Source organism: Nelusetta ayraudi, unplaced genomic scaffold (genome assembly GCF_046127955.1).
Source record: "Nelusetta ayraudi isolate G7.1 ecotype Tasmania unplaced genomic scaffold, CSIRO-AGI_Nayr_v1 ptg000004l, whole genome shotgun sequence".
NCBI lineage: Eukaryota > Metazoa > Chordata > Actinopteri > Tetraodontiformes > Monacanthidae > Nelusetta > Nelusetta ayraudi.
In genome coordinates this window covers 4,132,110-4,146,441 of record NW_027466054.1, presented here as the reverse complement: position 1 = coordinate 4,146,441, position 14,332 = coordinate 4,132,110, and the positions used below count along the sequence as shown (strand labels likewise).

Here is a 14,332-nt window from a genome sequence, read left to right as displayed (position 1 = left end):
CTCGTACTATGTGATTAAGTCCCTTCTTCAAACAAAAGACGTTGCCTCAACTACAACAACCTTCCAGCTTTGTCTTTGTCAACAAGCAGCTTACCTACCATTCTGCACTCTAATGGACATCAAATTGACTGACACTGAATCAGATTGTCATGACAACATTCAGTTCTCTGGGTTATACCCACTTCCTGTGCAATTTCAATGTTTAATATCTGCAATTCATTATGGACAGTTATACAAACCCAAAGCCTAACTGGGGAATTTCATTGAAATTCAAAAGGGTATATACAGTATACACTGCACCCTTAAGAATCATCTTAATAAGTTTTACCAGCCATCCATCACAAATGGAAAATAAAGTCAATTTATGGTATGGAGATGTTCTCTTTTCTGCATTACATCCACCTACAGAGACTACTTCGGAGGAGCAGGGCAAATTTTTTTTCTGTATCAGTTCTAATTGTGCCTCTGTGGCCCTTTTATATACATATCTCTTCTACCGTACAGTATGTTACAGTGTATTGATGTCTTCTTTTTCCATTGGTTCCCCTTGCTTGCTCAGTCAATCATTAGGGAACATGTGGAAATACTCTAAAGGGAGGAGGCTGACTCATTAGCCACATTCACTGCTGGCAGCTGCCTGCATGTGGTTTGTACACCTTTTTTTCCCCCATGCCAAAAGGAGAATAAACACATTTAGGGTTTACAACATATCTTAATTTTTGAATATTTAAAACATATAGACTCAGCTCCTTTAGCGAAGCAGTATCATTATAAAAGGAAAAATGTGATGAAAAATTGTCTGTTAAAGTCATACAAATTAGTCTCTGGTGGACAGTTGCGTCCGCCCAGTTAATTGATGAGAAACGCTATGAAGTGCAAAGGTTCTGATGTTGGGGGTCTTTGAATGTGTAGAGATAACTTGGATGCATATGGAAATAACCCAAGTCGAAATATACAGAATATGTTTGGCTACCAATTGCTGGCTTGTGGAAAATAGTGGAACCCTTTTTCCTTGACACAGAATGTTGCATTTTTTATAATTTTATACTTTTGCACAAATGTCATAATACCCCCGCAACACGTTTCATATGTTTTTGAATGACTGCTAAATTCTACACCTTGGGTGAATACATTGCCCTCCATGCTGAAAGTGTTTCTGGTGAGTTTTTCACAGCGTCACAACTTTTTTCATCCTCTTTACACCTTGGAACTTGGGGAAGTTGTATTAGAAAAAAAAAACACAAAACTTTCCTACATGTACTTTTTCTCATGTTATTTTATTTTTTTCAGAAAGATCATAGTGATCCTTTAAATAATACTTGTTACCTGTGTTATTTTGGGATCCCGTCATGTTGCTGTCTTCTCAAAAGAAAATGCAGGGTTGAAGCACATCGCTGCCAAACGTGTTGCAGAAGTTGAACAGCTCGGCTGTTTGTCATCAGTGGCGCCGCTGGAAAGGTGGCAGTGATTAAACTCTCACGCTTGGAGTAACATAAGACGAAAGCAAAGGTGTCTAAAAAAAACACCTCTTACTAATGTGGTTTAACCTGACACGCTGTCTCTTCCTCAGCGCAAGGCGAGCCCCTCCTGGAGATGTTTGTTTTGCCCAGTTTTCAAGCCTATTGTAGTATTGGCTCAGTACTTCCTGAGTATCTAAATCCTTACAATTAATTCCTTCTGTGTCTTCTCTGTTGAACTTCTTGAGTCAGCTCACATGTACTTGTCCTTCTAACTTGAACCCAATCTTAACCCTAAACAATGGTGATTTATTGTATCAATGCAAGGAAAATAACCTTTTGTTGTGTTCACTTGCCTAGCTTGACACTTGCACAGCTATTTACAACCTCACAAAACATTATTCTCCTCTTCATCAACTGCCTTCTTTAAGGAAACTGCCTGCCTGTTCTTGCAGATGCAGTTACAAGACCATTTTAGGTGTGCTGCATTTTATCATTTACCTACTCTGTCACATACCTGCGCTTTTGTACACATATTTATTAAGTATTTAGTTTTAGTCTTTGATTTCACAGATGTAAAGTTTCCTCTGGCCAGATCCCCCAGCACGTTAGGGCGTGTCGTCAGGACAAAACCTTGTTATTATGGATCACAAGCTGATATGTAGACATTTTTTCCCCTATTTTAAACACCTTTCCTTGCTTTTGGAAGATAACTAGGAACAAGGAGGTGCATTAAAAATAAAGACCTGCTCTACAGGTAGCTGTGGGAAGAGCAGACTGGATGGGGATTACACTTGGGCAGAATGAAAGTTGTTTCCTGAGAGCAGAACAAAACAGTGTTCACCAAATGCCCAAAGCATTCTGATGGACAAAATGAACACCTAGTGAGGTTGCGCAAGCCCTTCCCTTGGAGGCAGTGAATTGGTAAAGGGGCCTCTTGGGCTGATTTTGCTGCACTCTCCAGTAATTGCATGTTCTCTGTTTCATCTAAAGGTTTTTTTTGGTCCGCCAAAGACTCAGATGGTCATTTGTTGAGCTGCCCACTGGCTCATATTTTTGCTTAATATTTATAGGCTAGTGGGGGATAATTTAGTCCTGGGTTGCCTTATCCTTTGACTATTCATAAAGCGTGCAGCAGCTCATTGGGTATTCATGATCTGTAGGATTTCTTTGAGCCAGAACAATAGCCTACAGAACAAATCATTGGCCAAGGAATCGTCAGTGCTTCATCAAGTGAAAAACCTGCAGTCTGCTGTCTTCTGAATCCCAAAACACTAATGGCACATTCAGGATTGGTATGCTTATTTTGAGACAGAGCCAAGAGTTCAACCAAGTCCGCCGTTTAAATGAAACGATTCAGTGCGATGATAAAAAAAAAAAAAATGGTAAACACATCAATTCATACTTTTTACACAGTCACTTGGAGCCAAGTCTGCACTTCAAAAAAAAAAAAAAAAAAATTGAGCAGGGAGAAAAATGGGATTATTTCTCAAAGTTCAATTTTTGGATACATGTATATTATATAAACAAACTTGCATTATCTCCCTATGACTTGGAAGGTGCACATAATAAAGTGGCCAGTGAGTGTGAAAACACTGCAGATTTAGGTTATTTGTCACTGGCTTCAATCACTTTCTGACACTCAGGTCCTTTTTTCCATGAAGTCTTCTTTGTCTCTTCACGGACAGAGGTCATTCCAGATGGGTGCAGGGAAAGCTAAATATTTTCACAAGAAAGTCGAGTTAGACTTGTGCTTTACCATAGATTTTGCACTGAAGTAGTCGCGGCCACACGTCAGAAGGCCAATGGAGTGCAGACGCTATACGCTCAAATGCTGCAAAATAACTATCAACCTCTGTGTCTCTAAATGGAGGAACTAACAAAATGTGTTTGCTAATATCAAAGGATTCCCGGGTTGAGCTGGTGGAAGGAGGAGTCATACCTGCGGCTGCAGACGTGCCTGGTGCTGGAGATTCTTTCTGCTGGGCTTCCAGCTCCAGCTGACGTAGGCGGACTGCTTTGTCTGCCTCGATCTCCATTTTCCGGATCTCCAGTTTTAGCTGAGCCAGTCGGCTTTCAGCTTTTTCCTGGGCCTCCATCTGGAGGCGTGCTAGCCTGACCTTTAATCTGGCTTCACCCAGAGAGACACTGCTCCCAGGTGAGAGAGGGTCATTGCGGGGCAAAGTGAACAGAGTTGTGGGCCGCCCACTAGGCCCTCCGACCTCCTCCCCGGGAGTGTGGGTGGCGGTTTTCGCCACAAGCTCAGGTCTGTGGCTAACGACCCCCGCAGGGCCAGGTGCGCCCACAGGCGACTCAGGAAGCACCGGCAACTCAATTAACCCCATTTCCACCAACTTAACCAGGACCAAGTTTTTTTTAATCAAAATTGGTTTAGCAAAAGAGACATTGAGGTGTATAGCTATAGCAGTCAAATCCTCCACTCTGCATTTATCCAGTTGCTCGAATGAAGGATTTGTAAAACAAACTTGCTAAACTAAAGGACGCCATGTCTAACCCTTTTGTTTGTTCGTTTCACTCACACAACTTACTTTTTATAAAAACAACTTTTGTCCTCCGGGTCTCCGGGGTTATTGAGTTGATCCCGGACGAGCCCCCATTTATGTTACAACCAGCTTGTGAGGGGAAAGGGAAGTAACATAAAACCAGGTGTAACGTCATCACTAGTGAGGCTAACAAAAGATCTAAGGTGGATGAAATGTGCAGATAAACTAAAGTTCCTCTTGCGTGCTCAACCTAAAACCAAACTCGTGCCTTAAACCAAACAACAAGTTTTAACACCCAAATGCGTTTCAAAGTTTCTGAGGCACACGAGCTCGGCCGCCTACAGCCAGCTCCCGAATGCAGGTCGGCCAGCCTCTTTATTTCCTCCCTCTTTTCCGGCGCCTTCACATGATTGGTGGGGAGGATTCTTCGGGCAGGTTCAGCCCTCGGCAGCCCAGGTGCACGGCATCTGGGTAACGCATTCACAGCCACGCCCACACTCGTACACCCACACACATACACAGAGCAAGAGAGAGGCACACACACAGTACCCCGGAAACGGCAGCGGCCGTAACACTGCGTGTTAAGGCAGACACATTAGATCAGCTTCAGCATCGTCTGTGAGGTTATTGAGGACATCATTAAATATACATCAAGCTTTTCGAGTCATTGTTGCGGAACAAAACGTCAGCAGGCTGTGACTTGATTGCCCCGATCCCTTTGGAAAACTACTGACACACACTTCTGCGCATCTCTGTGCCCAGTCCTGTGTTGTTCATGGCATTTGTAGGTCATCCAGACACAGGAGGTAGACCAAGGTAAAAAAAAAAGAAGGAAAGAATTCTGAGCAATATTTATTCAAAAGCAATAATTAAAAGTTAATTCAAACTGTCTATAGAACCTCAAACAATTTCATCCTTGTAATGGTAAGAAGTAAAGGATTTTTATCTTTTGCCTTCATTGATATCCACACTTTGCCAACAACTGATACTTACTGACTGTTATTTTCATCCTTGCTGTAGATCTTATTCTCTTTCTGTAAAGCACTCTGTGCATTTGTGCCAAGAGGGGCGCTGTATAAATTATGTTTTGATTTATTTTACCTACGCTCCTGTTGATATCGCCCGGACCAATTTAAAAAATACATCAAAAGCCCCAACTTAAATGTTCCACACACTGTAGTTTGCACAGCATCCTTCACCTAAGAGGTTACATTGCAAATGAAAATACTGTCGCTCAAAGATTTTGAGCCAACCTCAATATTCAATAAACCCAGAGGACCCTGGTCATATAGTATTCAAAGCACAAATGCCAATACATGACTCCATGCTCAATCTATATTTCCATTCAATAGCCACCCCCTTCAAATTAAAGTTTCAATTGCTTTCATGTGGCAAGCAGTCCTGATAATGATCAGCTGACATGTTCTCTATGTGACGTGGTTTTCATCGATTGTTCTGGCATTACCTTTTAGTAGAGACATAAACCTCTCAGCACCCATCCCAGTTATCATTACTAGACAACATAAACTTTTATAATGAAACACATTATTTGCACTGACAACATACAAATCAAAGCTAGTTCATTTGTAACAAAATGAGCTTTCATAAATTTCACAGGGAAATTTAACTATAGAATTTCCAGAAATAGTCTTCAGGATAATTTCTTTTCTCAAAACAGAATTTGAGCATCATTTGCGATTCCTCAATCTTTTCAGGATTAAGCACAATTTAACTGAAGCATTGTGGCAGAAATTACACTCTTCTAAGTTCACAAACACAAAGAGTGCTCATTTTATCTACCACTTGGTATGCCGGTACAACTAGCACTGTGACTGCATGTACCTCAGGGAGTTTGTCCTTGCAGGTGTGTGCTGTCATGTGTAAATATAACGATGAGTTATCGATTCACCAGACTCAGATTGAACTGATTGCACAGGGCATGAACTTCACAATGAGGACTTCTCCTGTCATGGGCGGGGCTGAGGCTGAACAGGTACACCGGCCTTGCTTGTCAGGGCAGGCATCAAAATATAAGGTCATTGAATTATGACAAGGTTTTCCTTCGTCATACCATACCAGTGCTTCTATTTCTAGGTCCATACATCTTTAAAGTTTTTACTCCTGCCTGGGTGGCCCTAAGCAATGTAGCCTGGACATGACACAGGTTTGCTCTTATCCCCTTTTGCCTAAAAAAAGAGCATTGGGTATATTCAGCTGTCTAATCATAGTAACAGTTGGATTTATCTCACGTAACCTCACATCGGAAGCTTTGTATGGGCAGTCCGGAGGGTCATCTACTTGTCTTATATCGAAGTTATATCTGTCTATCATATTCAAGTGGGACAGTTATTTGTTCATAAGCCCAAGCCTTTTTATTGGTGCACACAGGCAACATCAGCCACATTGGGGAAATCAGGAGTAAAGTCAAACATGTTTTCTTTTGAGAAAAAAGTTTTTTCTCAACTCCCCTTTTGTGTCCAAGTTTTAACGGTCATTTTGTAATAAAATGTTCACGTTGGTCTTTTTTATTTTAGCAGCAGACATTGTCTACAACGTGTATACGTGAAGCTTCTTCTTCCTCTGAAATGTTCAGTGCAGTTTGGAGTTGTCTCTTCGTTTTTTGTCCCTCGGGCCTCGTTATCACTATGCAGGAGGCTTATTGGTTTATGGGCTCCGCCGATATTTTGAGACTGATTATAAATGCTGTCGATTGGAAGTTGGCAAGATGGATGAGGAAGATATCAGAATCCAAATCTGACCAATTCTGCTCCCGTGCAGTTGTGGCACCGTAGCGCCAGATTGTGAACATACTTTTTGCACAAAGAGACTCCGATGGCACAGCTTGAAAACATGAAGTCAAACCAAAGTTTTACTCAATGTCTGGGGGGCATCGGTCTCACAGAAACTTTTGTTGTTTGTCTGGAAGGTTTTTGCAAGACAAGGAAGCAACATTGATGTTTTTTGCTAGTTTATGGATGAGTACAACTGCCTTTCCTTTTTTTGTGGCTTTAGTTAAGTTTTAAAATATCTTATTATCAGATTATCTATCTTTAAGTCCCAATTGTGTGATCTATATGATGTTGAGTTACAGTGTAAATCAATCGAAGAATAGTGTATAAATACATTTTTAACCAACTTTTGGTCGGATGCCAAAATACGAAGAGCACAATGAAGAGGAGTTTCTAAACGTAAACTCTCACTGAACCAGACCACCTAGTGGTCGATTCAGGGATCAGACACTTGTTTTTGAGATTTTCATGGTTAATCACCTCGTTGGAGAAAAACTGGACATGTGCATACAAAAGTTTTGAGAAGATGAAATAAGTTAACATGTAAAGGTCATTGTGTATTTAAGGTGCATTGTGAAATTCTATATGAGAGCTGAGCATCCCTAACTTTCTGTGAGTAGTATAGATAAATAAACAGATATATTGCAGCAGAAGACCATAAACCAAAACTGACAGGAACTGATTGCTTAGTTCAGATGTTACATTTATGCGTAATGTGTCGTCTAAATGTGTAACTCAGCCAAATAATTGTTTCCTTTTTCTTTTGTGTAACTCCCCAGGTGACCACCCTGGTCAACACCAGCAACAAAGGGCCGTCCAGTAAGAAGAAGGGCCGCTCCAAGAAGGCTCATGTCCTGGCAGTGTCTGTTGAGCAGGCAACCCAGAATTTTTTGGAGAAGGGTGAGCAGATTGCCAAAGACAGCCAAGACCTAAAAGAGGAGCTCATTGCTGCTGTGGAAGACGTCCGTAAGCAAGGTGAGGATGCTGATGAAAGTTTATTTTTCGGCCGCAACGCTTCTCCAGTTTTCTGCATCGCTGTTTTGGTCATAAATTGATCAAAAACTTCTGTGCCAGTTTGTAATATTCCTTGTGTTTATCACCAGACACCCATAATTCCCACTTGTCCTCAGCGTTATTGCTTTCGCTATTTTGAAATTACACCCAGGTCATATTCAGTTGTCGAGCGTCTGAGTGGTTTGTTTTTAAGGCTGTCTTCACTGTCGTCTGTCTTTCAAAGCCAGCAGTTACAATTTAATGCCTCTGCTGCTCTCGCAACCCGGAAGGCCTGATGTCATTTCTCATGTAGCCACTGGATCTGCTGTCTTTTACATTTCCATCAGTAAGCAACCTCGAGTGCTTGAAAATGTCGGCTCCCCTCAAGAATGACATGGATGGAGATAATTAAAGGAAGGAAGTGGGAGTTCTGTTCATCACATTCAACATGAACCAAACAGATTTCTTGTAGACTGGGGGATTCAGCAATTAATAATGGTGCTCTGGTGAGGTGACATTCACAGGTGTTTTTATTTATTTATTTATTAGTTTTTTTCTCACAGAAAAATAAAAATCCATCCACCACCACTGTTAGTGTCATTCAAGTTTGCACTGGAATGAAATGCAGATGGTAAATACATTATAAAAGCAGCAACACCAGTAATAGTAAATTGCTATTTTTTCAAGAAGAAAAACCAAAACGTGCTTAAGGATGCAGCTACCGTAATTTCCGGACTATAAAGCGCACCTGAATATAAGCCGCAGCAACTAAATTTAGGGGGGGGAAACAAATGTGTACATATACAAGCCGCACTGGACTATAAGCCGCAGGTGTTTCGCCAGGAAACGAGTCGGCGGCTGCGAGCCTGCGACTCTGGACTCGCACCGCGGATCCTGTTTGCGGGGTCCCGCTGGTCACCTCGGTTAATTGGTATGGAGTCGGACCAGAACTCGACAACAAGAGCAGGACAAGAGAACATGCAGACGAGAGCGCGAGCGATCTAGCCAGATCGACTGCCGTTAACTTAAAAGCTGTGTTAACCGTTCCTGCTACCTGTCCGTGGTCGGGAGACACAGGGGAGATTGGTCTTCTCCAGGGCCGAAGTAACGTGTTTTCTCCGGGGTTAATTCCCTTGAACAATATTATGACCCCCACACTGGTTGAAGCGGTGGCGCACACACACACAGAGGAGGAGGAGGACGTGTTGCTATTGAGACAGGAGTTTATTGTTGATTTCACTGTAACTCGCTCGCTACCTGCCCTGGTCGCCGCTACTCATGCACTCCGCCGCTCCCTCGCGCGCTGCTTCTCCCTCTTCTTCCCGCTTGGGCACCACGGTGACGCGAGCGCCTCTGCTGGCCGCTCGCAGCCACGCACACACACTCGCTCACTTCCAATCACGCACTAAGCTGCCTATGACACACACATTCAGAGACACATCCCACAACAGCTGCATCATATGCAATTCTTCGTTTGTTTTCCATGATGACGGTTTGTGCATGAAAACTTCCTTTGCGCAAACTGTCTTGCTCTCGTTCTGTATTTGGTGTCACTTTTGCTTTCGTTGTTCGTGTGAACTGCCTGTCTCATTCTCTTCCGAGCCCACCCAAAAACCCATAAATTGAGAAGGTCCCCTAGTGGCCGGTAGCTGTAAACAAAAAACAAAAACAAAAACAAAAAAAACAAACAGATTAGCCTCACCGTTGTATTAGCCGCAGGGTTCAAAGCATGGGGAAAAAGTAGCGGCTTATAGTCTGGAAATTACGGTAATTAACTCTGGTTATGATCTAATTTTGAAATATTGAAAATAAGGAAGGTTTAATTTTGTCTTTCTTAACGCCTGCAGCCTGACATTGCTATTTTTCTTTGCAATTTTCATTGTGAAACATCGTGGTGGGGGAGTCAGCACATGGAGAGTTGCTGTTAAAAGTCTGAAAGGTGGCGGTGAATGCCAGCCGGAGTCAGATCTTTACCACACCGCAGGCAGATGTCGAGTGAAGAGTGGCACAGCAAATCCATCTTATATAACAGATTAGTGCCCATTACTTTCAAGCTTTACGGGGGCACGAAGCCCCATGAATGTAATGAGCCTAATTCAGCCGTTGTTTACCCCGAAGTCACGCATCGTTAAGGCTTTGAACGCGTGTGGTGGCAGAGAGCCTCCCTGAATTTTAAGATAGGGAGACGCTCATTCTCATTAGCCACAGCTCACCCCAACAAATCATGTTCTCCCTGCTGGGAGCCTTCCCCTGGCTGGGGCAATGTCACAGCTCTCTGAGTTGGTGTTCCGTGCTGACTGCCAGTTTGTGAGCTTTTATGCAAATGTTAAAATTAAGTTACCTTCTTTTTATCTTTTTTTCTTTAAAAAAAAAAAAAAAAAAAAGTATTTTAGACTTGAACCTAAAAGAGCCAATGGCTTGACTGTGCGAGACTGGGAAAGAGTTTGCGCTTTCTGTGTTCATTAGAAAGACAGAATCAGTTTTCATCATCTTGTGGAAGGAGCAAACTAATGGAAGTTCACTGATGCATACACATTAAAAGCTATCTAAAGAGAGACCGTAATTAATAATAAAAGACCCGTGTTTCCCCTAAAAGAAACCAGCTTCATTTCAGAACACAGTAGCCCAAGGAGTGTGAGATTAACACACGGCAGTCCTAAACTGTCACTATAGTATAATATAATATAAGCCACAATTCCACTGCCCAAGGATGAGGATAATATGAGGATAATAAACAGCTTGACACACGCTGTGCTCTCTGTTTTCCTTTCCACGCAACAGTTTTTTTTTTCTCTCAATTTATTTCACACCTTTAGAGAAAGTTTCACCAAAGATTCTTCATGTTTTTTTATGCAGAGGAACCTTGATCTGTGCCGACCTGTTACTTTCTCCGTCGAATCAGCAGAAATCTTTGCATCATTATTTACAAAATAGCCTCTTTTCTAACAAACTGATACAAGAACACTGGACAAATACATGCACAGACACTGTGCATGTGCGGGCGTGTGTGAATGTGTGTGCGCGTGCGTGTGGTCTGGGGGAGGAATTTTGCTCACTCATTACCTAGCCTTAGGTGAAATGGGAGGTCAGAGCTAAACCTCGCTCCGTGACATTATGCAGAATAAAAAGTGACTAATCATTCCAGCTTTGGTGCAGATATTGCCTCTTAGAGGTCCTGTGGGTTCAAGCAAAGTGGGGTGTTAGGGGAATTTAATGATGAACCATTTGTTACCCAACAAACACACTTTTTGCCAGATCCAGTGAGGCATGGCGCCGTTCGTCCTTGTTATGGTTGTTTGCACTGCAGTGCCTAAATTCATTTTTAAAAAAAGGAGTCAAAATGTCTGTTTACACATGTTCCTATTAACTCACAACTGAAGTTGCTCTGGTGACGCTCACTAATCCACATCACTATTATGGAGAATGACAGAGGGGGAACAAATATACCCAGTGCCAATGTAATTGACTATTAAGAAAAAAACAAACAAACTTTTGACACACTTTTTAATCAGTTCTAGAGATCCACACAAAGAAAAAAAGCAATACAATTGGAGCCTTGTTCATGAACATGAAACAAAAACAATAGCACAAGGTTAAAAGTGCAGAATACCTAATATGGTGAAGTTTGTCCTCTGCTTTTGGCCCATCATATCCTGAGGGAGCAGCTGTGAGCAGCATCTGTGCTGCACTCAGGAGCCACTGCCTGTTTCAAGCCCTCGTTTTTGTGTAGCTGCATTGTTGTATGCTGTCATCCTGACGTGTCCTGAAGACACAGCGCGCTTCAGTTTGACTGAAGATGGAATCGTCATGCTGGTTGTTAAAATATCCACCGTGGCCCCCGATCTGGACGAGTTCTCTCTGGGGAACCTGGTGAGGTCGGCCAGCGTGTGAGCTAATTTGACATGCTCAATGCCGTCTCGCTGTCGGGCTAAAAGCACTTGGTCAGCATCAGCGTTTTGAATCAGAATGCAAAACCACACAGGTCTGGGAGACAGAGACACTCAGCTGCTTTTTCCATTAGGTGAAATTTTATTCCTTATGCGAACGCGTCACCAGGGCCGTCGTCTACATAGTGGGTATAGCAAATGGGCGAAACTTCCTTTTTTTTGTGTGTGAACCATCCCTTTAATCTTTAAACCCTCTCTGTGTTCTTATACTTATATTCCTGTACTGAACTTTTTTTTACACTAATTGTAAATCTCTTCTCTTCCTTTTCCTCTTCTGCAGGGGAGACGATGCGCATCGCCTCGTCCGAGTTTGCCGACGACCCGTGCTCCTCGGTCAAGCGGGGCACCATGGTGAGGGCCGCCCGCGCTCTGCTCTCCGCCGTCACCCGCCTGCTCATCCTCGCCGACATGGCCGACGTCATGAGGCTGCTGTCTCACCTGAAGATCGTGAGTGCTCGCCCGCAAGGGCTTCTACTTGATTGGGTTGAGTTCAGCGAAGAGTTTTGCATTTCTGTGTGAAGCTCTTTTGTTTATAATATCGTAAGAAAAGATCTCGTCAGATCTGTGTTGTTTTTTTCTCCACCTTTTTCTCCTTCTCTTTGAACACATGCATTATTAAGACCTTCATGTGATGTAGCTGTTCAAGAAAGGTCTTCCGCGTTGACCCTCGGAAACCATATCTGCTTATCTGGCAACCTCTGCATGCATTAGCATATAGATGAGGCATGGAGGAGTATCCTTGGAACACACAACTCGTTATCATATATAAATATCACGCCCTTATGCCCTGATGTGTGTTTTTTTTTTTAAACATAACCGCTCTATTTATGACTGAGTCAGTGGAGCCACATGAGCTGCTTTGCTCTCTGGGTGGACGGGCTGCGCATGTTGAGCTGCACAATCGACTGGCCTGAGAGATGCACATTGCACTCTCGCGCACTCTCTGACTTATTTTGTTCGAAGATTTATTCTTGGGGGCAACAGAGGGGCTTAACTGGAGCCCGTATAAGCCTCGCCATCAAAGGCCACTTCCGAGTTATCTTCCGTCCCCCCCCCTTTCCTCCGTTACATCTCATGTCGTGTCCTTCATTTGGAACTGAATGGCGTTTGAGATCGGAGCGTAGTACCCATCAGGGATGGAGGCGTCGTGAAATGAAAGCCCTTACTTTTCTCAATTAAACGGTTATTGTCTTTTAGAACCTGCCCGCAATTACGCGGGAAGCCATTTTCGCATAAAACCAATGACGTATTGTGCTTCACAGCACGGGCAGGTTTTATTTTTATGACTAATTCATGCTGCAGCGGCGCAGCCATTCTTCAAATTAATTGGCCCATCGTTTTTTGGTCTATATTATGTATTTCTTTTGTGTTTGCGTGTGTGTGTGTTGTGTTTGTGTGCGCATGTGCAATACAGGTGGAGGAAGCTCTGGAGGGAGTCAAGAATGCAACCAATGAGCAGGACCTCGCCAACCGCTTCAAAGAGTTTGGGAAGGAGATGGTGAAGCTGAACTACGTTGCGGCTCGGAGGCAGCAGGTAACTGGGACGTCATTATAAACCCTCTCTGTATTTCCTTGGAAGAAAGCAAGAAAATAGACTGACAAGCAAGATGTAGTCTGTACCGAAGAAAGAGCCGCACCAGTATCTACAGTATCTATCTATCTATCTATCTATCTATCTATCTATCTATCTATCTATCTATCTATCTATCACATATTTATAGCGATGCCGTCATGGTGCTTTGTTGTCATTATTATAACTGGTGTAAGAATAACAACATTAAATAGGTTAAGTAGACATGATGGCATATTAATGACATGAATGTTCTTCAACAATACTTGGGTATGAAAAGTAAAACAGCAAGTCTAGTTTCAAGTGATGCTTTGCACTTTTCCAGAATATTTTTCTTGTTATTTCCAGTTTTGTCAACTGAGTGAGTTTTGCCATCGGTGCCTCCGGTGTGTGTCAGATTTTTTCTGTCTTGTCTTGCTCTGGAAAACATCCATCTTGCTGATATTCCCCCTGAATGAAAAAATATTACAAACAAAAATTGTTTCTCCGACCAGGCGGTGACTAGGCAGGAGGACTTTATTCACCGTCTGTCTGCTCTCTGTCTCAGTTTCTTCATCCTCAGCCTCATCTTGTGAAGAGTAATCGTAACAGACCCGGTTTACTCAGAAAACCTTTTCCACCTCCTCAGGAGCTGAAAGACCCCCAGTGTCGTGATGAGATGGCGGCTGCGCGTGGCGCTCTGAAGAAGAACGCCACCATGCTGTACACGGCCTCGCAGGCCTTCCTGCGCCACCCCGACGTGGCGGCCACCCGCGCCAACCGCGACTACGTGTTCAAGCAGGTCCAGGAGGCCATCGGAGGCATTTCCAGCGCTGCCCAGGCCACCTCACCCACTGATGAGAAGCACGGCCACGCCGGCATCGGGGAGCTGGCCGCCGCCCTCAATGAATTTGATGTAAGTCTGCAAACGTTTTCCTTCCTTTCTTTCATCAACTCAGACCTGTTTAGTCCGTCTGTTTAGAAACCGTCTTGCAGTGGTGGCGACATCGCCCTATAGCTCCACTGGCTTCCACAAGTTTCACCACTAGAAAAGAGTCCAACACCAAAACAGACGATTTTTCTCAATCTCCCA

The 14,332-nt window shown here is 43.2% G+C and overlaps 1 protein-coding gene and 1 long non-coding RNA gene across 2 annotated transcripts in view; one reads left to right on the top strand and one right to left on the bottom strand.

Moving 5' to 3' along the window:
* The window catches only part of ctnna2 (catenin (cadherin-associated protein), alpha 2), a 258,023-nt gene that overhangs the window by 24,935 nt on the left and 218,756 nt on the right, over window positions 1–14,332 (top strand). The window contains exons 3-6 of the mRNA XM_076045078.1: window positions 7,530–7,725; window positions 11,971–12,137; window positions 13,105–13,224; window positions 13,889–14,155. Coding sequence (XP_075901193.1) covers window positions 7,530–7,725; window positions 11,971–12,137; window positions 13,105–13,224; window positions 13,889–14,155 — 750 coding nt within the window. The remainder of the gene's footprint in view (window positions 1–7,529; window positions 7,726–11,970; window positions 12,138–13,104; window positions 13,225–13,888; window positions 14,156–14,332) is intronic.
* The window catches only part of LOC142900744 (uncharacterized), a 289,985-nt gene that overhangs the window by 77,673 nt on the left and 197,980 nt on the right, over window positions 1–14,332 (bottom strand). The window lies entirely within an intron of this gene.